Source organism: Bos taurus, chromosome 2 (assembly GCF_002263795.3).
Source record: "Bos taurus isolate L1 Dominette 01449 registration number 42190680 breed Hereford chromosome 2, ARS-UCD2.0, whole genome shotgun sequence".
Classification (NCBI taxonomy): Eukaryota; Metazoa; Chordata; class Mammalia; order Artiodactyla; family Bovidae; genus Bos; species Bos taurus.
Window position 1 is genome coordinate 130,816,944 of NC_037329.1, and position 26,184 is coordinate 130,843,127.

General features: G+C 52.2%; 1 protein-coding gene and 1 long non-coding RNA gene across 2 annotated transcripts; one reads left to right on the forward strand and one right to left on the reverse strand.

Moving 5' to 3' along the window:
• CELA3B (chymotrypsin-like elastase family, member 3B) lies at positions 1-7,207 on the reverse strand. The gene is made up of 8 exons (NM_001166518.3): positions 7,147-7,207; positions 6,089-6,174; positions 4,166-4,263; positions 3,910-4,044; positions 2,673-2,809; positions 2,084-2,226; positions 772-924; positions 1-90 (listed from the first exon to the last, which is right to left on the reverse strand). The coding sequence occupies exons 1-8, from the start codon at positions 7,187-7,189 to the stop codon at positions 73-75; spliced, it is 813 nt and encodes a 270-aa protein (NP_001159990.3). The 5' UTR covers positions 7,190-7,207; the 3' UTR covers positions 1-72.
• A 3,606-nt stretch (positions 7,208-10,813) lies between these two features.
• Positions 10,814-13,036, forward strand: LOC100847958 (uncharacterized). Its single transcript, XR_139233.6, has 3 exons — positions 10,814-11,541; positions 11,667-12,086; positions 12,489-13,036. It is a non-coding gene; the product is annotated as an uncharacterized lncRNA (long non-coding RNA).
• The last annotated feature ends 13,148 nt before the right edge of the window (positions 13,037-26,184 follow it).

Below are 26,184 nucleotides of genomic sequence, written 5' to 3' on the forward strand. Positions count from 1 at the left end.
TTGGAATTTTCTGAGAGATCTTTTATTTTTCACAAAGAGTGTGGATGGGCACTGCCACCTTGGCCTTGGTTCTTAGTTGCTTGCAATGGTCTGAAAAAAAAAGAGGGGGGAAGCCAGAATGTAGTCAGGAGAACAGCTTCTAATGCCATATGGAACTGAGTTCAACTCCCAGCCGTGTCACTCGTTAACTGTATGACCCTGGGAGAGTGACTGACCTCTCTAGCCTCAACTTTCTCATCTGTATAATGGGAGTGATCATAATACTTACTTCATGTGGGTTTTAAATTAAACACATAAGGTGTCATCACGGTTCCTGGCATATGTTTAAGAGTCCATAGATGGTGACTAATACTCTTGTCATGAACAATATTAATCCTCCCTGATCACTCATTCCCAGGTGAAGCTGGCACTGTCACTGGGGCCTGAGCTTCACCTATCACAGTGTCCATCCCATTTCATCAGTTTGCTCATTTAGTCATCTGTTTCCCACAAACCACACATCACTCTATTCTCATGACAAGAAAAGACCTGGACCAGAGGAGGCATTTCCTAAACACTTGTTGAAATAAGGAAGTTCAGTAGTGTTCAGAACTCTACCCAGAAGCCCTTGAGGCTGCAGAAAACATCCTCAAGCCCCTCTGGAAGGTCCCCAACCCCCAGCCCCAACTACTGATCTCCTGGGATCAGGATCTGCTGTTCTCACCCATCCCCCCAGCACCTCTCAGACGACCAAGCCCCCAGAGCCCTCTCCGCTCACCCTGCCCCGCTCACCTCGTCAATCCAATCAATGAAGGCTGAGACTCGTGTGAACACCGTGGGCTTCTTGATGGTGTTGCAGCCAAAGGCAGAAACGAAGCTGGTCACGCCATGGACCTGCCAGGAGCCATCTGCTGCTGGGCAGTTGAGGGGTCCTCCAGAGTCACCCTGGAACAGTCAGATAGCCATGGGGGACTGAGCCCCATCTGAGCTCCAAGGAATTGGTTCTGACTTTGGGGAGCTCGAGAAAGCCTTACATGGCCTGACTTCTCTGGGCCTCAGTTTGCTCCTTTGTGATGGGTTCGTGAGTGTGCGCTAAGTTGCTTCAGTCGTGTCCGACTCTGTGACGCTACGGACTGTGGCCCACCAGGCTCCTCTGTCCAAGGGATTCTCCAGGCGAGAGTACTGGAGTGGGTTGCCATTTCCTTCTCCAGGGGATCTTCCTGACCCAGGGATCCCACCCGCCTCTCTTTATGTCTCCTGCATTGGTAGGCGGGTTCTTTACCACTAGCACCGCCTGGGAAGCCCTTTGTGATGGGGAATGATACCAATTATGCCTATCTTATAAGATACTGTGACAGTTAGATGACAAGCCTACAGTCTTAGCACAATGCCTGGTAGAGAGGAAGCAAGCTAGTAGTAGTTCTGATTATTATTCCCACAGTTAGTATCATTCATATTCACTTATAGTACAATGAGAATATTGCTTAATTATGACTTCAGGACCCCAGAGCTGAAGGTGACTTTAGAGATCACGATGCCTATTTTCCTTGGTGTGAAGTGAAGTGAAGTGAAAGTGGTGTCCAGCTCTTGGCAACCCCATGGACTATGCAGTCCATGGAATTCGCCAGGCCAGAATACTGGAGTGGGTAGCCTTTCCCTTCTCCAGGGTAATCTTCCCAACCCAGGGATCGAGCCCAAGTCTCCTGCACTGCAGGCAGATTCTTTACCAGCTGAGCTACAAGGGAAGCCCAAGAATATTGGAACGGGTATCCTATCCTTTCTCCAGCAGGTCTTCCCGACCCAGGAATCAAACTGGGGTCTCCTGCATCGCAGATGGATTCTTTACCAAATGAGCTCTCAGGGAAGCCCCATTCCTTGATGTACTGAAGGGGACTCCCGAGGACCAGGAAGGCACAGTGATTTGCTCCAGATCAAGTCAGCGTGACAGACCAGGGCTGTGTGTCTGGGCTGCGCTGACTTCCTCCAAGTCCCGCCTGGCCTGGAGGCTGAATGGGCAAGATTCCTCCTCCGGCTCCCAGGCCCTGCACACCCAGCAGAGGGGCTGCAGCCCCGAACCGCCGCGGGCGGGTGAGAGCTGACTCACGTTGCAGCCGGAGCGGGTGTCCCCGCCGGCGCACACCATGGTTTTCTTCACGGTGATGCCCCACCAGTCCCACTGGGAGCAGTGCTCATAGTCCACCACGGGCAGCAGCGCCTCCTGTAGCTTGTCCGGCAGCGGCCCGCCAGCTGTGCAGACAGAGAGCAGTGAGCCGGGGCCATGGGGGGGCCGAGCCCAGGCCGGCCCGCCAGCTGTGCAGACAGAGAGCAGTGAGCCGGGGCCGTGGGGGGCCGAGCCCAGGCCGGGGTCTGAGTCAGAGCTGGGAGCCCCAGAATGGTGTGGGGGCTACGAGGAAAGCCTGCTCCTCCAGTGTGAGGGGAAGTCTCCTCCCACCAGCTCGTGTGGTCCTGCCTGCTTTGTCCATCAGAACATCCCGGCAACGGGCACAAAGGAGACACTACAAACCGTCCCGCTGCACACGTTCGTGTTTGGGAGGATGAGGGGAGAAGGCGGCCGCTGGAGGAGGAGTGGAAGAAAAGTGCAAGGATGCTCTGGGTGTTGCCCTCAGCCCTCGCCCCAGGCTCTGTCTTCCTGCCCACCGTCCCTATGGCCAGTTGGAGGACTCAGCACGCACTGTAGAGACGGCCCCAGCCGCTGATGTAGCAGGGGGCTTCATTGGGCAGGATGTCGCCGGCGGGAGGGAGGTTGGCAAGCTGGACCTTGTCTCCCAGCTGGGCGCTGCGCGAGAGCTTGACGAGGGCGATGTCGTTGCTGGGGAGGAGGGAAGAGTCACTGGGAGGAGCCTGGCCCTCCAGTCAGACTAAGCTCCAGGCCCTAGCTTTGTTCAGGATATTTCACCTCCAGGATGCCCCCGATGCTTCCCTCTGGATCCCATGCATTCTTACTGCTGAGCAACTTCTGGAAGCTCCCCTGGCCTTTTCAGCCCACAATGACCCTTGGCCTCAGTAACTGTGCTCGGCTTTTATACCAGGGGTTTGCACACGTCATCCGTGTCAGAATCAGAGGAGGGCTTGTTAATATACAGGTTGTCGGAGCTAGTTCCAGAGTTTCGGATGCAGTGGGTTTGGGAGGCCCCGAAGACTGGCCTTCCTAGTGAGTTCCCAGGTGCTGCTGGCCTGGGGACCACACTCGGAGAACCAGCGCTGTCTTTTCATCTGCCTGTTTGTCACTCAGGTCATTGCATCTGGATCTGACTTTCTCTGCGCTTACCCCAGGAGCCCCGTGGAGATGGGTCCAGGTCTTGATCCTCACGGTCCCTCACTCGTGCACTCACAGGGGTTCTGCACCCTCCTTTGATCCTCTCCCCGGAAAAATGCTGAGCAAAGCCACCCAGACATACAGTTCTGCATACGCATGGAAGCCTACTCCGTGTTCTCACCCAGTGATGGCCTTCTTGACCGTCATGACCGCCCAGGAAGCCCAGAAGGTCACCTCTGACATGTGGTCACACTCGGGTCCAGAGAACGTTGATGACTTGCCCAAGCCACACAGCGACTTAGTGCTGGAGCCTGACTCTCAATCCAGTGCTCCTCCCTTGGCCCACAATGCCGGGAACCCAGGAGGCTCTGGAGGAGCGTCCACTGAATGGAGGAACCTTTGGATTTGGGGTTCCTAAGGCACTCCTCTTCTGAAGCCAAGGAGCCAAGTGGCCTTGGGGGAGTTCCTGCCCCTGCCTGGGCCCTGCTGTCCCCTCTGTAGGGAGAGAGGTTTGGGGGGGGGGTGATCCCCAGAGGCTCTCCTGGCTCCGACCTTCAGGTGCATTGCCCCTGGGAGTCTTCTCTGCATCAGTGTCGGGTCCTAGAGGGGCCCGCAGAGGAGCCCCTGGGTACCCGGCCTGAGAGATCACTCACCCGCAGGCCACGCAGTTGGAGTTCCAGAGAGGGTGCACGAAGAGGTCCCCGGCGTTGATGGGTATCACCTGCTCGGAGCCCTCCAGCACAGAGCGGTCATACTCGCCCAGCACCACCTGGTAGGTCCGGGAGGTCCTGCCGGCGGAGGTGACGTCAGCCCAGGCCTGAGCGGCCTCCCTCGTCCCCTCCCACTGTCCTCCACGGCCCCAGCCCGCCTGGGTCTCACGCAGGGACAGGGGCAAGCAAGAGAACTCACGAGATGCAGTGGCCCGCGGTTACGACCCAGTCAGGGGCAATGAGGCTGCCGCCGCAGGTGTGGTGAAACGCTCCGTCCTTTTCATACTGCAGGGAGACCTGGCGGCAAGGGAGGGGGCTTCTGAGTGGTCTGGGCCCCACAGTGGGGGTTGCTACCCATTGCTGTATAGGTTGTGCCCTACACAACTCTAGAGGGCAGTAGTCACACAGAATGGCATCCTCTGGAAAGGGGCAGTGCCCATCCCACACACAACTGGACCTTCCATGGCTGCTTTTGAGCTACAACGGTGGAATTAAGTCGCCGTAATGGAAACCACAGGGCCGACAGAGGCTAAAACTTTCCTCTCTCAGCCTTTGCAGAACGAGCCAGAGGACACCTGATACAGGCCAATGGCATCCCACGGAACTTTCTGTGATGGAAGTGTTTGGTAGGACTCAGCGTGGCAGCCACTGGCCACGTGTGGTTATGGAGAATTTAAACTGTGGTTAGTGGGCTTCCCTGGTGGCGCAGTGAATAAGAATCCGCCTGCCAACGAAGGGGACACAGGTTTGATCCCTGGTCCGGGAAGATTCCACGTGTCTTGGAGCAACTAAAGCCATACAACTACTAAGGCTGTGCTCTGGGGCTCTTGAGTCGCAACTACTGAACCTAAGAGCGGCAACAAGCCTGGGCACCCTAGACCTTGTGCTCTGCAACAAAAGATGCCACTGCCGTGAGAAGCCCATGCATAGCAGTGAAGAGTAGCCCTACTAGCCGCAACTCGAGAAAGCCTGCGTGCAGCAACAAAGACCCAGCACAATCAATCAATCAATAAAATGTGGTCAGCATTGAGCAACTGAATTTCAAATGTGACTTAATTTTAATGAATTTAAATTTAGGCCTATACAGGAAAAGAGTCTATAAAAAAGAGTGGACATGTTTCTGTATAACTGATGCACTCTCTGTATACCTGAAACTAACACCACTTTGTAAATCAACTACACTCCAATAAAAATTAAAATGAGTACATAAATTTAAATAGCCACGTGTGACAAGTGGCTACTGTGTTACTGCCATGAGTCTAGTCCTCTCTGCCTCCCTCCACTGACCTCCATAAAAGCCCTTCATCCCTTTATTAATCTCAGACTTTATAGCCCTGTTGTATAATGTGTATACAGAGAAGCCAATGGCACCCCACTTCAGTGCTCTTGCCTGGAAAATCCCATGGACAGAGGAGCCTGGTGGGCTGCAGTCCATGGGGTTGCTAAGAGTTGGACACGACTGAGTGACTTCACTTTCATGCACTGGAGAAGGAAATGGCAACCCACTCCAGTGTTCTTGCCTGGAGAATCCCAGGGATGGGGGAGCCTGGTGGGCTGCCATCTATGGGGTCGCACAGAGTCGGACACGACTCAAGCAACTTAGCAGCAGCATAATGTGTATCAGGGGAAAAAATGTATAATCAGCTCATCAAATCCATGATTTCTTGACCAGTATTACTGAAATGAGGCTGATGTAGGCATTTCAGCTTTTAAAAGTGTATCAGTTTGAAGAAAATGGTGGCAGGCCTTCCTTGGCAGTCCAGGGGTTAAGACTCTGTGCTTCCAAAGCAGAGAGCGAGGCTTTGGTCCCTGGCCTGGGAAATAAGACCTCACATCCCTCCCTAAACATAGCGCTGAACTTCCACCATTAATGCACTGACCCTTGGGTTAAACATTTCTCTTTCCCCAGCGTCTACTGTTAACTTACAAACAGCCCAGTGAGAATTACAGGTTAAATGGGCAAAACTTCTGTATGAAGGTGATTATCCAAGGGTTTCCTGGCCGTTGGGAAACTGAAGTGGATACCGGAAGCATGCAGTGGGGTCCGGACTGGATGCCCTGCAATCAGAGCATGGGGCGCAGAGCCCATGGTGGGAAACAGCGCAGCGGGTATTGCTCTTACCTGCCAGGACCAGCTGTAGGGGACCGCGTCCTCGCCGTTGACAACTCTGGAGGAGGGGCGGGAGAAAGGCTGGCTGAAGCCCGAGGCTAGAGGGGACAGGAGAAGTGTCAGTCAGTCCCAAGGTTCCCCCAAAGCAAAGAGGAGGTCTGGGCCCCAGACAGGCTGTGATATCCCACACAACTCCTTCCGCTCTCTGACCCCGGTAGCCGCGTATCAACAGTGAGCGTTTGGACAAGAGCAGGGATTTCTGGAGTCCTGGGAGTCTGGGATGGTGATGAACACGTGGCTTCCTTTCAGGGCAGGAGTAAACCTGATGCACTTAGAACAGCGCCTGGTGCCCAAAGCGGGCTCGAGGGCGACAGCTATTGTCATGAAGAGGGGCAGCTTTGGAGTAGGCTGTCTGGATTCAAAGTGCAGCTCTGCCCCTGGTTCTAGGATGGGCCACTTTACTTCTCTGAGGGTCAGTTTCTCTATCTGCGAAATGGGAATGATAATAGTACAGACCTCACGGGGCTGCTGCGAGGATTGCAGAAGATAATGTAAGAAAAAAACCCCAAGCATTCTGCCGGGCATATAGTAAGCATTCAGTAAACGTGACCTGTTACCATTCATTACTGCTAGTCTAGGGAGGCTGCCTGGAGAAGGTGGTCCTGAGCTGTGCTGTAATATGGCAGAGGTACCAGGAAAAGGCTAGATCATAGGATATGTAAGGGGAGTGTGAGAGGAGAGTTGGAGGGTTAAGCCGAGGAACAGAAATTCCAAACCCAAGCAGTCTAACCACAGAGCCCAGACTCTTTACCATTACACTTTGTTTACCACAGGCTCTGTCAAGGACTCCCACCCAGGGGTTTGGGTCCCCCAGTCCTCCCCCTGAGCTGGTCCATCACCCACAGCTTCCCCTCGATTCTCCTGCTCCAGCACTGAGCTGAAAACCTCCACAGCCATCCTCAGCTCCAAGCTGAGCCCTCTCCTATGAGAGGCATTGAGTTCGAGAGACTCAGGGTGGGTGGTAGATTTCAAGGGATCCTGGTCCAGGGCAGCACAGGCTGGAGTCTTACCAAGGGCCACAAGTAGGAGAAAACTCAGCAGCTGGATCATCATGACTTTTGAGACGATAAGAAAGGGATGCATAGCCCAAGGCTTTAATATAGGGCAGAAGATGGGGGGGGGGGCCCTACTGTGCCCCATTCCCGGAACAGGTGGTGGAACACCAGGTCTCCCATGGTCCAAGGCCACATCCCCACCCACCGCAGATGGGGCGGTGACAGCCAACAACAGGGTCCAGATTGTGCTCTCCAAAGTGTGGCTGCACAGGTGGCCCCGAATGGCAAGCTGATAACAGGGGAGGGGGGAGGAAAGTTCACGTCAGAATAAGACAGCCTCCTCCAGGAGCAAACATAGGCTCTGGGACAGCTCACACCTGGGTTCAAATCCTGGCTCTGCCACTCCCAAGCTCTGCATCCTTGGGCACATGGCTTACCCTCTCTGAGCTTCATCTCTTCAGCTTTCTCATCTCTAATGTGGGATTAATATTACTCTCCACCTCAATTAAAAATATTTTTTTTTGAGCACTCTCTGCATATCAGGATGTTCTTGGGGATGCAGCCATGAACAAGAACGGTCCCAGCTTTTTTGGGGCTGCTTTAGTCTACTAGGGGATTTGGAGGATGTTAGTTGTTCAGTTGTGTCTGACTCTGCGACATGTAGCCCACCAGGCTCCTCTGTCCATGGAATTCTCCAGGCAAGTCTGCTTACTAGGGAAGACAATGACAAATCAGCAAAAATATAGAAAGGCTGTTTCTGTTTGTGCTGGAAGATGCTATGAAAAGAATAAGATGTAGGGGACTGAGGTGGGGATGGGAGTGACTCATTTAGATGGGGGCCAGGGAGAGTGACATTTGGGCTGAAGAGATAGTGTTTGATTTGAGTCCTAAAGGGCAAGTAAGCCAGCCATAGGAAGCCCTGAAGGAAAAGCTCCCCAAGGGTGGAAGGACAAGTGCAGAGGTCTGGAGGCTTGTCCAAAGATAGGAGGTCAGTAAGGCTGAAGTGTCAAAGCCTAAAGCTGATTTCACACCTGATCCAGCAATCCCACTCCTCTGACCTCTCAAAAAAATCATGCACATGCGCTCCAGGAGGCATGCCCCAAGAATTTTCCTGGTATCCCTGTCCTCTCTCCTCAGTAACGAAAGCCTAGGAACAACAGAAATGTCCATGAAGGCAAGTGGATGAATATGTGTAGTCTATGTATACAATGGAATATTAAGCAGCAGTCAAAAAGAATGAATCACCATGACATGCCACACTGTAGATAATCCCTAGGAGTAAAAAGCAAGAAGGAAAAGAAGGCCCCAGAAAATGAAATATTGTTTAATACTCTTTTTGGAGAATTAAAAACTACTGAAATTAAAAAACATACCTTTTAAAAAATATAGATAAGTGAATAAAATTGCATAAAAAGGCAAGCAAAGGCACAATGAACCTAGGGTTCGGGATTATGTGCATTTCAAGTCTGGGGTGAAGGCAAAGAAGATAGGTCAGATGTTTTGAGAGCTTCTAGCTTTGTTTTGGTAGTTTTTGCTTTAGTTTTATATTTTTATTGAAGATTAATTTACATACAATAAAATTCACCAGTTTTAATTGTAAAATTTAGTTTTTTACAAGCACACATACAGGCAGGTAACCACCGCCACCATCATGACCTGGAACATTTTCATTACCCAACTAGAGAGCCCACGCACCCAATGAAAGATCTTGCATGACGCATCAAAGATGGTGTGTCTGCCCCTAAGAATGGAGAAGACACTGGCGACCCACTCTAGTACTCTTGCCTGGAAAATCCCATGGACGGAGGAGCCTGGTAGGCTGCAGTCCCTGGGGTCGCGAAGAGTCGGATGCGACTGAGCGACTTCACTTTCACTTTTCACTTTCATGCATTGGAGATGGAAATGGCAACCCACTCCAGTGTTCTTGCCTGGAGAACCCCAGGGATGGGGGAGCCTGGTGGGCTGCCATCTATGGGGTCGCACAGGGTCAGACACGACTGAAGTGACTTAGCAGCAGCAGCAGCAGCCACTAAGAAAGAAAGTGAAGTCACTCTGTTGTGTCTGACTGTTTATGACCCCTTGGACTGTAGCCCAGCAGACTCCTCTGTCCATGGAATTTTCCAGGCAAGGATACTGAAGTGAGTTGCCATTTCCTTCTCCAGGGGATCTTCCCGACCCAGTGATCGAACCCAGGTCTCCTGCACTGCAAGCAGCCTCTTAACCGTCTAAGCCACCATGGAAGCCCTAGGCAAAAAAATAAATACACACACACACAAAAAGAAATTTTCCTCCCACCTAGTCACTTTCTAGCCCCCGCCCCTACCCTCCCACCTCCACACCTGGCCCTCCTGGCAACCTGTGATCTGCTTTCTGTCTCTCTAGTCCGGCCTTTTCTAGAACCTTTACATATAAATGGAAGCATATAATATATATCTTATGTGTCTGGGCATCTTTCAGTTAGCATAATGCTTCTGTGAATCCCATGTGTCGTTATGTTAGATGTGGTTTTGCAAGCAGCAACTATCTTATTTAAAACAACTATGTGTCTAATAAGTAAAAGTGGCCCATGAGTGGACTCACGCTATTTGATTGAACTAATTCTGTTACCTGAAATCCAGATGTAGAGAGAGAGAAAAAGAGAAAGAGAGAAAAAGAGGTGGGTGAAGGCCAGACCCCATGAGGTCTCTTTGCAGGTCAGGCTAATAAGGAGTTGGGTCTTTAATTCCAAGCATAAGGAGAAAGCCATGGGGGCAGGAGTGGTGATTAAGTAGGAGAAGGACCTGGGATCTCACACTTTCAAAAAATCTCTTTCCTGGTTACTGTATGAAGGGTTGTGGGGTGAGAGTGAAGGGAACCAGCTGGAGCTATTTCAGTTGCTTGGGCGAAGTTGGGGTATGGGAGGTGGGGGTTGGGTGGTAGAGACAGAGATGGAGAGATTTGGGTGGGATCAGGAGGTATTTTTGAGACAGAGCGATATCTGAGACCATTTCAGTGAAGTGTGAAGCACAGAAAATGAAAGCATTAGTTGCTCGGTCGTGTCTGACTCTTTGTGTCTGACCCCATGGACTGTAGCCCGCTAGGCTCCTCCATCCATGGGATTCTCCAGGCAAGAATACTGGAGTGGATAGCCATTGCCTTCTCCAGGGGATCTTCCTGACCCAGGGATTGAGCCTGGGTCTCCTGCACTGCAGGCAGATTCTTTACCATCTGAGCCACCAGGGAAGCCTGTGAAGCACTGAGTCTGGCACTAAATCTGTGAACTCAGTTCACATTATTCTAATTGTAGAAAAGACTTGGCACATCCTTGTTGGCTGCTGGAAACAGCCTCCCAGCCCAGGGCCGACATTTTGCAGGGTCTCAATGCACGTTTGCAGAATAAGGCAAAGGAGCTCTGCAGACTTGACTGAGCAACACTCGCCTGTCCTCCACACCCAGCACTCTAAGGATGGCCAGATTCCTTCCTGCTGGTGTCATAGATCATAGAGCCATTCTTTGGGGGCTGCTACATTTCGGAAGCGTGGGAGGAGGGCAACGCTTGGCTGCTTTAAACGGATCCCTTGTGATGGAATGCCAGGCATCAGCAGGCAGGGTTTCTTTCAAGGGTGCAGCCCCTCCGAGCACCCCCTACAGTGACGTCTGCGACGCCAACAGACTGAGCCTGCAGCAAGTGTGTGGACAACAACAGAAGCAGCTGTGAAAATCCTTCAAAGCGTGATAAAAATAGCCGTGCCCTCCCTTACCCCTGTTCCCAATGGGCCTGGATGTGTTTGTTTGCTCAGCTTTGAAGCTCAGAGCCATTTCCCAGACCCTGAGCAGAGGAAGAAAGGGGGAGAAACTGAAGACGTGGCTGGGGAGGAAGAGAGGCAGGTCAGAGCTTCCCGGATCCCACTGTAGAGCGTCTGAAACAGACACAACCTCAAAGATGATCTAATCCATCTCTTTTGACAGATGGGAAATGAAGACCCAGGGAACAGTGAGGACTGGCTCAGGTGCCCCCCCAGTTTATCACTGCCTGCTCCCTGCAGGGTCACATGATAAGCCACCCCAGCCTTTATCCGGGTGGCCTTGAGTGGGTCCCAGCCTCTCTGCTGGCTCTGAAGGTGGGTGTGTGGCCACCCTGGCCCTCTGCTCTGCCCCCAGGGAGATGGACCTCCAGGACCGCCCCACCACTAACCCTGTCAGGTCACCTTAGCCTCAAGGCCTAGCGGACACGCTGCCAGGGTGCTGCTGATTAATCCTCTGGGATTTTCCGGCCTGGGAGCAGCTGGAGCTTTTCCCCTGGGAAGAGGGAACTGGCAGGGAGGCTGCAGGGCCCAGGTCCACAGCAGGGCTCAGCCTAAAGCCGAGCAAGCAGCATCCTGAATGGGAGGCGCAGAGCTAACAGAGAATTCGGAGGTGCGTCTGGAGACGGTACGAGGGAGCTGGGGAGCCTTTTCTTAGTTGGGGTGGGGGGGGCATTTTCATTATTTCTAGTTTCCCACCAGGTGGGAAACTTCAGGAGGGCAAAACTTTCTGATTTATCTTTGAATTCCCAGTGCCAGGAGGAGCCTGGCAGCTTACTCAATGAAATGCACAATATGTTAAAAGAGGGAACGAAAGAATGAATGAAGCTGAAGATGCGTCAATGCCTGCCGACTCTTCCTCCCCTGACTCTCAGGAGGGGCACCGCTGGAGGCCGGCCCCTCTGCGCCTGGTCCCTTGAATGGTGGTTCTGAAGGGCAGTGTTTGGAGGATGCTCATCCATATCCTGTGGCAAACAAGCCATGAGAATGGAGCCCCTGCTGTGTTCTCTGCTGGGAGCTCAGCTCCCACCCAGAACCCCGTGGGCACGCAATAAAGAATCAGAGGGTCAGTGGGACTGGGAAATGGGAGATTAAACAAAGTTCACACGGGTGTCTCCTGTAGGACTTCTTGGAATCTGGAAGGTGCCAGTGTTCATGGAGAGTCAGACACAGGTGATCTTAAATCCCAGACTCTGATGCCTCGTTGCCCAGCGTCCCTCTCGGGTGGGACGGCTCAGCCTCTGAGATGAGGCAGGGGCCCCATCGGCCCTGCGACGGCACCAAGAAGCCGCTGAGGGGACCCAGGGCTGGGCTGCCATGCAGGCGGCTCTTGTCCGAGGAAGTCGTTGTCTCAGCTGGGACCCGGGGAGGTTGCTGGACAGCGGCACTGGGATGGGGTGCGGGCCGGGGCCTGTCTTCCTGGTGGGCAGGAGCGGCACCCCTTGCCACCCGCAGTGCTCTGGGGGACGGTGCTGACCGAGGGGCGGGAGGCAGGCAGCCCCCTCCCTCCCCACTCTCATTCCACTGCCCTCCTGGCACGTACACATCCACAAATATTTGTCAAACACCTACTAGATTCCAGGCACTGACCCGTCACCAGGGACGCTCCTGCAAAGGAGACACAGCCTCCTGAGCCCACAGCCAGCAGGCGGAGTGCGGCCGCAAGAACCGGGTGTCAGCCGTTCTTCTGGACCGTCTCTGCTCCTCACCGGCTGTCTCCTGCCCTGCTGGCCAGCCTGCTGGAAGCATCCATGGGCTCCCTGGTCCTCTGGGTTTGGTTCAGTCAGTGGAAGGTGCCAGCAAGAAACTGGAGGACAGGAAGATGGAGCGGTCGGGGTGTCTATTCCAGGGCCTGCGTCCCTCCATCAAAGGCCTTGGCGCCTGTCAGGGGTCTGCCTCCTTTCCCCACAGCTCCTTCCTCAGGGCTCCATAGCTGCCTTCTCCCTCTGCCCCTTCAGGCCTGGGGGTGGTCTTGAAATGCCCCCACCCTTCCTTGTTAGTTTCTCCAGCCCCACCTGCACTTTTATTAAATGTCCCTCAGTTACCTCCTGGGCTTGACACCTGTTCCCTTCCCGGACCCTGACCGGGATACACTTTTGTTTGAATATAACAGAGAACCCAAATAATGGTGCGTGAATAAGACAGAAACGTAGTTTCCTCTAACCTCAAAGTCTGGGCTTCCAAGGTGGCTCCGTGGTAAAGAACCTGCCTGCCAAAGCAGAAGACGTAGGTTCGATCCCTGGATCAAGAGGACCTCGTGGAGGAGGAAATGGCAACACACTCCAATATTCTTACCTGGGAAACACCAGGGACAGAGGGGCCTGGCGGGCTACAGCCCACGGTGTCGCAAAGAATCGGATACGACTTTGCAACTGAGAACGTGTACATGCAGCTTCAGAGTCCCAGGCTGGCGTTGCGGTGTTGCTCTGGGAAGTCATCTGCTCTTTCTATTTCTCAGTCCATCGCTAGGAATGTGCCTCATCCTCAAGGCATGGGTTCTGTTGTGTATTCCCCTGTCTGAATTCCCTGGTAACTCAGAAAGTAACCATATTTGGGCATAGGGTCATTGCAGATGTAATTAGTTAAGATGAGGTCATTTGGGTGGGCCCTAATCTAAGATGACTTGGATCTTTATAAAAAGCTGAAATTTGGACACAGAGAGACCCACACAGAAGAAAAACAGCCCCCTACAAGCCAGGTTTTTACAACCTGGAAAAACCCTCAGAAGGAACTTACCTTCCCGACCCCTTGATTTTAGACTTCTAGCCTCTAGACCCTTGGGAGAATACATTTCTGGTGTTTAAATGACCCAGTTTGTGGCCCCAGGAGACTAACACAGCCTGCAATGGCCTCTACACCACACCACATTCCAGACGGAGAAACAGGAAGGGGCAAGCTGACGCATTGTCTTTAAGCACCCAGCCTGGAATTTGTGTCCGTCTCCTCTGATCATGCTCAGAAACCAGCCTGTGGTCCCCCCCGGCTGCCTGGGAGACTGGGAAACGTCCTGGCACAGGGAAAATGCCTCTTACCGGGGAAGAAAGGGAGAAGAGACATGGGGGCACCGAGTACCACGAATGTTTTCAGACGGCGGCAGCAGGAAACCCTGCCTAAGATAAACAGGAGCTCTACCATCTCTCAGGACTTGACTTCAAGTCTGCAAGGGGGAGTGCGGGGGAGGTCCACCCAGGTTAGGGGTCCATCCTCTCCTGTTCCCAGGGCTCAGCCCTATACAGGCCGCTGGTTTCCTCCTCTGGCTGGAAAGTTAGATGGCTGCGGGTGTCAGTTCAGTCCGGGTCAAGCCAGAAAACAGGAATCTCAAGTATCTGAAGCGAAGGGAACTGGTTCTGCGGGTGAGGGGAATGCTAAGAAGACAACAGGGCTTGGAGTGTGGTCACGACTACCTTCCAGGATGGGGGACGGAGGAGTGAGGTGAGCTGGGCTTGCTCAGCAGGAGCGGGGCCCGGCCCAGGTCCGTCCAGTGGGAGCCGTGGAGCACGTGCCGTGGAGAAAGACCCTGGGTTCTCTCTTCCTCCCCACCTCCCACCGACGCCTCCCACTGGCTGAACCCAGCTGTGTGCCTGGGAAGTCAAGCCCGAAGGGTGGTCCCCCAGTCCCTGGCCCAACCCTGATACGGGGAGAAATCAACCTGAGTCTGGAGCCTTTGTGGGAGGGAATGGGAAGGGAGAGGAGAGATGGGACTGGAGACCTCTACGGGCAGGTGCCCTAGAGCCGTGGGGCCCTTTGAAGGGCCTGTAACAGGGGAACAACATGGGAGTCCCCTGCGTACAGTGGTCAGCACTTGGCACTCTCACTGTAGGGGCCCGCGTTTGATCCCGGGTCAGGGGAATTAAGATTCTGCAAGCCACGTGGAGTGCCCAAAAGAACTCCCAAGGGAAAAACACGATCCAACATGTTTTTAGACTCTGTCTCTGAGCAAGAATACCATTGGGGAGATAGCTGGGCTTCCATAGAGGTTGTCCGGGTAGCCAGGGTGAGGGCAGAGAGAAGCAGGTGGGCAGAGGACAAAGGTGAGCGCTCAAGAGAGACAAAGCCTGGAACTGATGGGGCCACAGGGACAGGCACAGACATGCCAGGCCAGCCCAGCTCTGTGTCCCAGGTACACAGCCACGCCACGGGGCCTGGCACACAGCAGGCACTCACTCCGCGCCCCTCGTGGGTATACACACAGGCAGCCACACACACACACTCCACCGTGCTGGACCCACTGCGGCTCGTCCTCAGCTGGCTGCCAACCTGCCCTCTACATGGAAGAGTGCATCTTACTGGAAGGCTTTCGGCTACCAGGAACAGAAGACGCCGTGAAAAGAGGCTGAAATGATGATGGTTTTCTCATCTAACCAGGTGGAGAAGGCGATGACAGCCCACTCCAGTACTCTTGCCTGGAGAATACCACGGACAGAGGAGCCTGGTGGGCTGCAGTCCACGGGGTCACTAAGAGTCGCACACGACTGAGAGACTTCACTTTCAGTTTTCACTTTCATGCATTGGAGAAGGAAATGGCAACCCACTCCAGTGTTCTTGCCTGGAGAATCCCAGGGACGGGGGAGCCTGGTGGGCTGCCGTCTATGGGGTCGCACAGAGTCAGACACGACTGAGGCGACTTAGTAGCAGCAGTAGCAGCACCTAACCAGGAGGCAGGGGTGGGGATGGAGAGGCAGGCCAGTTGCCATTCAGTAAACTCAGAGGCACTGTGACGCCCTTGGGGACCCAAGATCTTGCCATCTTCGTGCTCTGCCAGCCTCTGCGAGGTGCTGTCTCCTCTGGGCTTCCTCCTTCACTGTCGCAGGAGCAAGACAAGGGTTTGAATGCAGGCAGTTTATTCTGGAGGTGATCCCAAGAAGCCCGTGTAGGGGAGCAGAGATGCGAGACCGAGAAGGTAAGGAAGTTAGCATGGCATGCGTTAGCGGACAGCTGGGGTCCAAGCCACCAGGAACTCTGGGGGCCGAGGCCTCTGGGTTGTTCCACTTCCGTGTGAGGAGGCTGTGAGCGTGTCTTTCCGACGCCCATTCCCTGAGGACCGTGGTGTGTTTGTGTACAGGGTAGGATCACTCACACGCATGTCTCCATCGTGCCTGCGGCATGGTGTGCAAGCACGTGCTTGGAACGGGCACCTTGGCTCCCCGATGCCCACACCCCTGAGTAGACACACAGCAGGGCACACACATGCTTGATTCCATACACGCTGGGGAGCGCACGCTTCTCCTGGTTAAAACAAGCACTTGTCTTAGTCTGCTTGGGCTGTTGTGACATAATGCCATAGACACAGTGGCTTAAACAACAGACATTTGTATCTGACGGTTTTGGAGGCTGGGAAGTCCAAGAACGAGCTGCCGGCAGATCCCGTGTCCTGGTTTGCTGATGGCCATCTGCTCACAAAGATCGGACACAAGTTAGTGATTGAACAATAGTCTCCTCTCGTCGTGGAGGGCAGAGAGCAAGAAAGCCAGCTCTCATGTCTCTTCTTACAAGGGCATCGATACCTTTCATGAGAGCCCTAGTCTCTCTTGACCTGTTACCTCTCAAAGACCCCGCCTTCTCTATCATCACACTGGGGGTTAGACTTCAGTGTAAGAATTTAGGGAGACACAAACATTCAATCCGTAGCAACCTCTCTCACTGCTTCATCCTCTGGTCTTTGGCTTGAGCCTTTCAATGGCTGTGGAATTAAACATGTCGGAAAAGAACCCCACCCTGAGGAGCTCCTAAAGTGGAACTGGCAGAAGCTGCAGGGCAGGTGGAGGGAAGTCGGAGAGACCAACCAGCCCCACCTGGAGTCATGAAGGAACTCTCTAGCCCAGGAGGTAATCTCTCCAGTTACCAGCAGGGGGTGCCCGAGAGCCATGACTGTATCTCCAGGTTTGTTTTTTTTTTCCTAGTTGGTTGCCAGGTTTGTGTAAAAATGTGTTTGTCTCTGGTTGTTTGAGGGAGAGGACGGGTCTCAGAGTTTCCTCATGGAAGTTTGACTGAGGGACACGAATATGCTCATCAGCAGTTCTAGGGCCAGCATCACAGAAGTTCCAAGGCCCAGACACGGCATTGGTACCCAGTTCCTGTCAGATGGATGGATAGGGGGATGGATGGATGGACGGCATTGGTACCCAGTTCCTGTCAGATGGATGGATAGGGGGATGGATGGATGGATGGATGGATGGACGGCATTGGTACCCAGTTCCTGTCAGATGGATGGATAGGGGGATGGATGGATGGATGGACGGCATTGGTACCCAGTTCCTGTCAGATGGATGGATAGGGGGATGGATGGATGGATGGACGGCATTGGTACCCAGTTCCTGTCAGATGGATGGATAGGGGGATGGATGGATGGATGGATGGATGATTAGGGGAATGAGAGCGAGATGACCCACGAAGGAAAGATTAAAAAAAGAGAGAAAAAAAAAGGTAAATAGAGAAGAATAAAAGGTAAAAAGAGGAGAGTTGGAAAGAGAAAGTTGGACAGAAGATAGACTGGGAAGAATGGGAAGAGCGAGAGAAAGGCTAGCAAGCTGTGTGGCAGGAGAGGCGAGGGGCGAAGGCAGAGCTTACTCTGCCAGTCCTGGCGCCTGGGCCTGAAGTGCCACCTTCCTGCGTGCTGTCCACTGCTGACACTGCCATGCTCCCCTTTTGTCTAGGCCAGGAGGGACTGGCACCTTCCTTGGGAAGGGCTCCCTGAGCCCGTGGTTGGGATCGGTCCTTCTTGCCTTTTTGCTGCCGCATCTGGGACCCCTGGTCTGTTGGGCTACACAGGGGCAGTGGAGTCAGACAGACACAGGGTTGGTTTGAATTCAAACCAGTTCATTTAACCATTAACTAAGATACCTGACCTCTCTGCGCCTTGGTTCCCTCAGCTGGGGTTATACCAGTAGCTCCCTCACAGGTTTTTTTTTGATCATCTGGGTAGGTAGGGCATTTAGCATGGGGCTTGGCGCTTAGGGAGGAGCACTGAAGAGAAGGTGACAGTCACTGCCCTTGCATTCCAGAAAGTCCCAACCTCAAATGTTCTCTTTCATGGTTAAGTTGTTTGCCTTGATTTGGGGTTCAGGAGAGTGTGTCATTTAAATGACAGTCAAACACTACTGGAGTCCATGTAAGCTCCTCGAGAACATTCATCTTTGCATGAATCATTTTTTAAATAATTTTGCTTATTTATTTTTGGCTGCACTGGGTCTTCGTTGCTATGTGAGGGCTTTCTCTAGTTGCGGCGAGTGGGGGCTACTCTGCGTTGCGGCGTGGACGTCTCTGTGCAGGGGTTTCTCTTGCTGAGCACAGGCTCTGGGCGCGCTTGCTTCGGGAGCTGCAGCAGGCAGGCTCTGGAGCATGGACTCAGCAGTTGTGGCTATGGCCTAGTTGCTGTGCAGCACATGGAGTCTTCCCGGACCAGGGGTTGAACCTGTGTCCCCTGCATTGATAGGAGGATTCTTATCCACTGTGCTACCAAGGAAGTCCCATAAATCATTTTTTATACATAAAAGAATACCTATTTCGGTGTTGCTTGAAATAGCCAAACATAATTGGAAACAAATGTATATCGACGGGAGCGTGGATAAATCATGGCATATTTGTAGAAAGCAGCACTAGAGAATGAACAGTAACTCAGTCTCCATGTGTCAACATGGCTAGTTCTCAAAAGCATCTCATACAGTAAGAAGGCAAATTACAGAATAATATACTCAATATACCGTAATATAGATAGCATTCGGATCCAGGCAAATCAGTCATGTGTGGGATAGAAATGTGTGGGGATGGGATAAACTGATGGTGAGGATCAACGCGATCAGGCTGGTGACACCCCCCAAGCAGGGAGGGAGTAGGATTGACCAGGGCTTCAGGTAGCTTCAACGGTGTTTGTAAACTGGACTTGCTTTTTATTTTACTTATTTATTTTTTGGTCGCTCCATGTGGCATTGGGGATCTCAGCTCCCCAGCCAGGGTCTCCGCAGTGGACGCATGGCGTCTTAGCCACTGGACCACCAGGGAAGTCCTGAGCTGGACTTGTTTTGGAGTTCCTCGAAAAAAGCAGACCATCTTTGCTTTGATCTCCACAACAAATATGATGAAGAAACTGGGGCTCAGGGAGCAGGTAAAGTGCCCGTACTCACCCAGCCTGAGAGGCAGAGCTGGGAACTGAGCCCAGGTCTGCTGACCCCAGCTGTCTTCCCTGCACACATAGGCTGCTTCGTGTTTATCGAGTGGCTGGCGGTGGTCCCAGGGACACAGGAGGTGCTGCGGAGCTCGCAATCAGAGCAGCTGAGCTCTGCAGGTTGGGCTAGGAGCTGGGCTCTGGCCCACCGGACTCAGGGCTCAGCCCCAGGCCTGGTAGCAGCTTGGGCCCAGACCAGGCCCAGGGGAAGTTTCCTGCCTTCCGGCCTGTTTCCTGGTGCTTTCCCAGTGGGGTCAGAGGTTAGGGCTGGATCCAGTCTTGGGCAGGGTCTGCTGTAGGAAGTGGAGGCCTCCAAACCTCCAAGCTGGCTCATCTCCTGTTCCCACGGCCACACTCAACTCCCACCTAACTCCCACCCCAGGGCAGGCGCCCAGGGGTACACGCACGTGGATGGACACCCAGTGAGCTCCGCCCCAACTGCAGGCTCCAAACACTTTAGGGGTGGAGGTGTCCTAGAACTTGGCCTGGGGGTCATTCAGTCTGTTCTTCCTTCCTTCAAATAACTCAGTAGGTACTGGGGGCCGTGCTGGGCCCAGAGGACACAGGGGTGAGGAGACAGCCCCTACCCTCCCGGGCCCCAGAGTCTGCTCGGGAGGTCAGACATGAAAATAGGCAAGCACCCAACAGACATTCAGTACATGTCTGGACTAAGACAGGAGACGTGGGTTCGATCCCTGGCCCGGGAAGATCCCCTGGAGAAGGAAACAGAAACCCACTCTAGTATTCTTGCCTGGGAAATTCCATGGACAGAAGAGCCTGGGGGGCTACAGCCCATGGGGTTGCAAAGAGTCGGACACTACTTGGTGACTGAACAGCAACAACAAAATGAAAACATCTAATAAAATGCCAGCACTGGCAGGGCTGCTGGAGACTGGCCCTTGTGGCCTGGAGCGGGGCCTTCACTTGCTCACGTCAGAGAGTAGTCCGAGGGCGTAACTGAAGCCAGCCCCCAGGACCCCGGACTCCATCCTCTTTCTGCTGCATCCCATCCCTGCCTTTTTTTTTTTTTTTTAAACTTGATAGTTGTGAAATATTTCAAGCATACAGAAAAGTTTAAAGACTAGTACTTTTCCCCTTGGGAACACATCACCAAGCTTTGTCACATCTTCCCAGTGGTCTCTGGCACCTCCCTTCCCAGCCTGAATCAATCAGAGCCTCTCCTTGTCTCTTGGGACATGTTTCTTTCATGGGCTTCCAGTGAGAGCTTTTTTAAAAAAGGAGCTGTGAGTTGTTTTCTGACACCCACCAACTCTGCAATTCTCTGACACCCACTGGGTGCCCAACAGTTCATTTCTAGCACTGTCTCCCGGGTATCTCCCATAAGTGATAGAGCTTAGTTCCGTAAGACTGTCCCCACCTCAGACACCAGTGGCTGGGGCTACCCTAGTACAATTTTTTTTTGTTTTTTGGCTGCTCAGCTTTCAGGATCTTAATTCTCACCAGGGATCAAACTCAGGCCTCTGGCAGTGGAAGCACAGAGTCATAGCCACTGAACAGAACTGCCAGGGAATTTCCTACCCCTGTATTTCTGACCTGCTGCTGCTGCTGCTGCTAAGTCGCTTCAGTCGTGTCTGACCCTGTGCGACCCCATAGACAGCAGCCCACCAGGCTCCCCCGTCCCTGGGATTCTCCAGGCAAGAACACTGGAGTGGGTTGCCATTTCCTTCTCCAACCCATGAAAGTGAAAAGTGAAAGTGAAGTCTCTCAGTCGTATCCGACTATTAGTGACCCCATGGACTGCAGCCTACCAGGCTCCTCTGTCAGTGGGATTTTCCAGGCAAGAGTACTGGAGTGTGTTACCATTGCCTTCTCCTACTTCTGACCTGCTGCTGCTGCTGCTGAGTCACTTCAGTCGTGTCCGACTCTTTGCGACCCCATGAATCCCAGCACTCCAGGCCTCCCTGTCCATCACCAACTCCCGGAGTTCACTCAGACTCACGTCCATCGAGTCAGTGATGCCATCCAGCCATCTCATCCTCTGTCGTCCCCTTCTCCTCCTGCCCCCAATCCCTCCCAGCATCAGAGTCTTTTCCAATGAATCAACTCTTCGCATGAGGTGGCCAAAGTATTGGAGTTTCAGCTTCAGCATCATTCCCTCCAAAGAAATCCCAGGGCTGATCTCCTTCAGAATGGACTGGTTGGACCTCCTTGCAGTCCAAGGGACTCTCAAGAGTCTTCTCCAACACCACAGTTCAAAAGCATCAATTCTTCGGCACTCAGCCTTCTTCACAGTCCAACTCTCACATCCATACATGACCACAGGAAAAACCATAGCCTTGACTAGATGGACCTTTGTTGGCAAAGTAATGTCTCTGCTTTTCAATATGCTATCTAGGTTGGTCATAACTTTCCTTCCAAGGAGTAAGCGTCTTTTAATTTCATGGCTGCAGTCACCATCTGCAGTGATTTTGGAGCCCCCAAAAATAAAGTCTGACACTGTTTCCACTGTTTCCCCATCTATTTCCCATGAAGTGGTGGGACTGGATGCCATGATCTTCGTTTTCTGAATGTTGAGCTTTAAGCCAACTTTTCTACTCTCCACTTTCACTTTCATCAAGAGGCTTTTGAGTTCCTCTTCATTTTCTGCCATAAGGGTGGTGTCATCTGCATATCTGAGGTTATTGATATTTCTCCCAACAATCTTGATTCCAGCTTGTGTTTCTTCCAGTCCAGCATTTCTCATGATGTCCTCTGCATATAGTTAAATAAGCAGGGTGACAATATACAGCCTTGACGTACTCCTTTTCCTATTTGGAACCAGTCTGTTGTTCCATGTCCAGTTCTGTTGCTTTCTGACCTGCATACAGATTTCTCAAGAGGCAGGTCAGGTGGTCTGGTATTCCCATCTCTTTCAGAATTTTCCACAGTTTATTGTGATCCACACAGTCCAAGGCTTTGGCATAGTCAATAAAGCAAAAATAGATGTTTTTTTGGAACTCTCTTGCTTTTTCCATGATCCAGCGGATGTTGGCAATTTGATCTCTGGTTCCTCTGCCTTTTCTAAAACCAGCTTGAACATCAGGAAGTTCACGGTTCACGTATTGCTGAAGCCTGGCTTGGAGAATTTTGAGCATTACTTTACTAGCATGTGAGATGAGTGCAATTGTGCGGTAGTTTGAACATTCTTTGGCATTGCCTTTCTTTGGGATTGGAATGAAAACTGACCTTTTCAAGTCCTGTGGTCACTGCTGAGTTTTCCAAATTTGCTGGCATATTGAGTGCAGCACTTTCACAGCATCATCTTTCAGGATTTGGAATAGCTCAACTGGAATTCCATCACCTCCACTAGCTTTGTTCATAGTGATGCTTTCTAAGGTGCACTTGACTTCACATTCTAGAATGTCTGGCTCTAGGTCAGTGATCACACCATCGTGATTATCTGGGTCGTGAAGATCTTTTTTGTACAGTTCTTCTTTGTATTCTTGCCACCTCTTCTTAATATCTTCTGCTTCTGTTAGGTCCCTACCATTTCTGTCCTTTATCGAAGCCATCTTTGCATGAAATGTCCCCGTGGTATCTCTAATTTTCTTGAAGAGATCTCTAGTCTTTCCCATTCTGTTGTTTTCCTCTATTTCTTTGCATTGATCGCTGAGGAAGGCTTTCTTATCTCTTCTTGCTATTCTTTGGAACTGTGCATTCAGATGCTTCTATCTTTCCTTTTCTCCTTTGCTTTTTGCTTCTCTTTTTTTCATAGCTATTTGTAAGGCCTCCCCAGACAGCCATTTTGCTTTTTTGCATTTCTTTTCCATGGGGATGGTCTTGATCCCTGTCTCCTGTACAATGTCACGAACCTCATTCCATAGTTCATCAGGCACTCTGTCAGATCTAGGCCCTTAAATCTATTTCTCACTTCCACTGTAAAATCATAAGGGATTACCAGTTAATGGAGTCCAAATAGAGTTTTAGACATAGAGAACAAATTTATGGTCCTTGGGGCCTTCAGGGGATGTCTGGGGGCAATTGGGAGACTGACATATTCATACTACTGTGTAACAGATAACCGATAAGGACCCCCCGCACAGCACAGGGAATTGTACTCAGCGTTCTGTAATGGCCTATACGCGGAAAGAGTATTTTTAAAAAGAGTGGACATGAGCATATATGTAACTAACTCGCTTTGCTGTGCCCCGGAACGTAGCACAACATTGTAAATCAAGCATTGCTTGTAAATCACTACTCCCAGAAAAGTTAATTTAAAAAATTGGAAAGGAGTTCAGCGAGCTCAGAGGTGAAGACATGCACAGGGCGAGGTCCAGAAGGCTGTAAGCGTGCCTGGTGAAGACTCACGGATGCCATTATTCAGAAGGACAGGACTGGGACAGTCTTCAGGGACAATTCAGTGCCACCATCTCCTCTCCAGTTAGGCAAACTGAGGCCCACGTCGTTCAGCGTGTGAAGAACACAGCTGGGGGAATGTCCTGGCAATCTGGCGGTTAGGGTTTGGTGCTTTTACTGCTGTGGCCCCTGGTTCAATCCCTGGTTGGGGAACTAAGATCCCATAAGCTCTGCAACCAAAAAATAAATAAAATGAAAGAACACAGCTGGGCCCAGAATCTAATTTCCTCATCTGTCAAACACTGAACAGCCAGGATTTATGGCTTCCCTGGTGGCTCCGTGGTAAAGAATTCACCCGTCAATGCAGGAGACTCAGGTTTGATCCTTGGGTTAGGAAGACCCCCCTGAAGAAGGAAACGGAAGCCCACCCCAGTATTCTTGCCTGGGAAATCCCGTGGACAGAGAGCCTGGTGGGCTACAGTCCGTGGGGTCGCCAAAGAGTCAGACACGACCTAGCGACTAAACAACAACACTGAGAGTTTACAACACGCCAGGGATCAAGCTTGGGTGCAAGTATTCTTCCTATCCCAGTTTCCAGAGAAGGCAGCTGAGACTCAGATAAAGGAAGTAAACCTGCCCCCCCCCCCAAAAAAAAAAAAAAAAAGCACAAAGCAGAATCTCAGGGCCAAGTTCCTCTCTGGGAAGACAAAGGATCTACCTCACAATGTTACTGAAAGGATCTGGTCACCTAAAGCACATTTACAGGAAGGGAAACGTTGTCAGAGGCTGCTCCACACCCTAGTGGGGGTGGCGGGAGGAAGTGAAGTGAGGTGAAGTCGCTCAGTCGTGTCCAACTCTTTGCGACCCCATGGACTGTAAGCTACCACACTCCTCCATCCATGGGATTTTCCCGGCAAGAGTACTCGAGTGCCTTGCCATGTCCTTTCTCCAGAAGATCTTCCCCACCCAGGGATCGAACCCAGGTCTCCTGCATTGTAAGCAGATGCTTTACCACCTGAGCCACCAGGGAAGTCAAAGCAGCATCATGTAGAAGGTGACATCCCCCACCCACCCCAGGGGAGAATCACGGGAGCCACTTTGAAGGGTCAACCAGGAACCGGAAATGTCGACTTCGGCCTCAGCAGCCCCCGACGGGGAGGCCTGGGTTGGGGTGGGGTGCCCCAGAGCGAGGCAGGGGGAGGAGCTAAGATGGAAAAGGACCTCCTGAGAGCATCATGGTGGGAGTGGGCGGCTCAGGCCTGAGGAGGAAGGAGACCAGGAGACGTGAAGGACGGGGTGATGGCCGTCTATTCCACGTCAGGCCTTTCTGTCCTGTGCTGGGTGTTGTCACCCTCTGTCAGCCAGCTCCTCGGGCCAAGTCTGTCACAGGTAGCTTGGGGCACGGATGAGGAGGCAGTAGAGGTCACTGGGGTGGGAGAAGGGCACAGCTTTGCTGACGGAAGATGACAGTCCCGGACTTCTCTGGAGGCCAGTGGTCACGACTCTGCTCTTCCCCTGTAGGGGGAGTGGGTTCGATCCCTGGTAGAGGAGCTGAGATCCTGCAAGCTGCACTGTGTGGCCGAGGACAAACCAAGAGGCGGTCACGAAGAGGGGGCTGAGAGTCGGCCCAGAAGCAGGGACTCAGAGTGGGGAGGGACCAGAGACCGCAGCAGCCCCCTGGCCTTCCTCGGGAATAGTGGGGCAGGCTCTGGACTTCGCACGGCACGTGGAATGGAGGGTTGAGCTTTTGATTTGATTATTAAAGGAAAAGCTAGTCACAGAAGACTGGAGGGCTTCAGGTCCACCTGTTGCGTATGGAAAACCCTTAGCCAAGTGGCTCCACTCAGGAGATGCTGAACCTGTGAGTATGGCCCTGGAGGCAGTAGGGCAGGGGGCAGGGGGCAGGCCTGAGCCACGCTGCTCGAGTTCATGTCTTGGCCACGCTTTTTTAGGTGAGTTCACTCACCTCTGCCTTTCAAGTTCTTGTCTAAAAAAATGGAGATGCTATTAACATCTCCCTTGTAAGGTTGTAGTGGGGAGCAAAGGAGTGAATATATGTAAAGCACTCAGTACGGAGTAGTAGTCAGGGTTCCCCAGAGAAACGGAATCAATAAGAAATGATATATACATATTTCTGAGTCTTCTATGTCTTCGTGTTTGAGCTACTATTACAAAATACCATAAACTGATAGACTGACTTAAAAAAACATTTCTTTCTCAGAGTTATGAAGGCCGGGAAGTCTAAGATCAAGACACCTTTAGACTCAGTATCTAGTGAAAGCTCACTCCCTGGGTGAGAGATGGCTGTCTCTTCACTGCATTCCCAAAGAAGGCAAGCGGCAAGGATGCTCTGGGGTCTCCTTTATGAGGGCACTAATCCCATTCATGAGGTCTTTACCCTCAGCGGCCTAATCACTTCAGTTCAGTTCAGTTCAGTCGCTCAGTTGTGTCTGACTCTCCATCCCATGGACTGCAGCACACCAGACCTCCCTGTCCATAGCCAACTTCTGGAGTTCACTCAAACTCAAGTCCATCGTGTCGGTGATGCCATCCAACCATCTCATCCTCTGTTGTCCCCTTCTCCTCCTGCCTTCAATCTTTCCCAGCATCAAGTGGCCAAAGTATTAAAGTTTCAGCTTCAGCATCAGTCCTCCCAATGAATATTTGGGACTGATTTCCTTTAGGATGGACTTGTTGGATCTCCTTGTAGTTCAAGAGACTCTCAAGAGTCTTCTCCAACACCACAGTTCAAAAGCATCAATTCTTTGGAGTTAAGCCTAATCACTTCCCACCTCTAAATCCTATCTGGGGATG

Bases quoted from the DNA above. Each gene is read 5' to 3' on its own strand.
- CELA3B (NM_001166518.3), bottom strand. From the start codon at position 7,189: ATGATGATCCAGCTGCTGAGTTTTCTCCTACTTGTGGCCCTTG. The intron at 4,045-4,165 runs GTGAGTTCTCTT...CTCCGCCGGCAG, and splicing joins ACCGCGGGCCACTGCATCTC to GACCTCCCGGACCTACCAGG. The intron at 2,810-3,909 runs GTGAGTGATCTC...CCTCCTCCCCAG, and splicing joins TCCAACTGCGTGGCCTGCGG to CAACGACATCGCCCTCGTCA.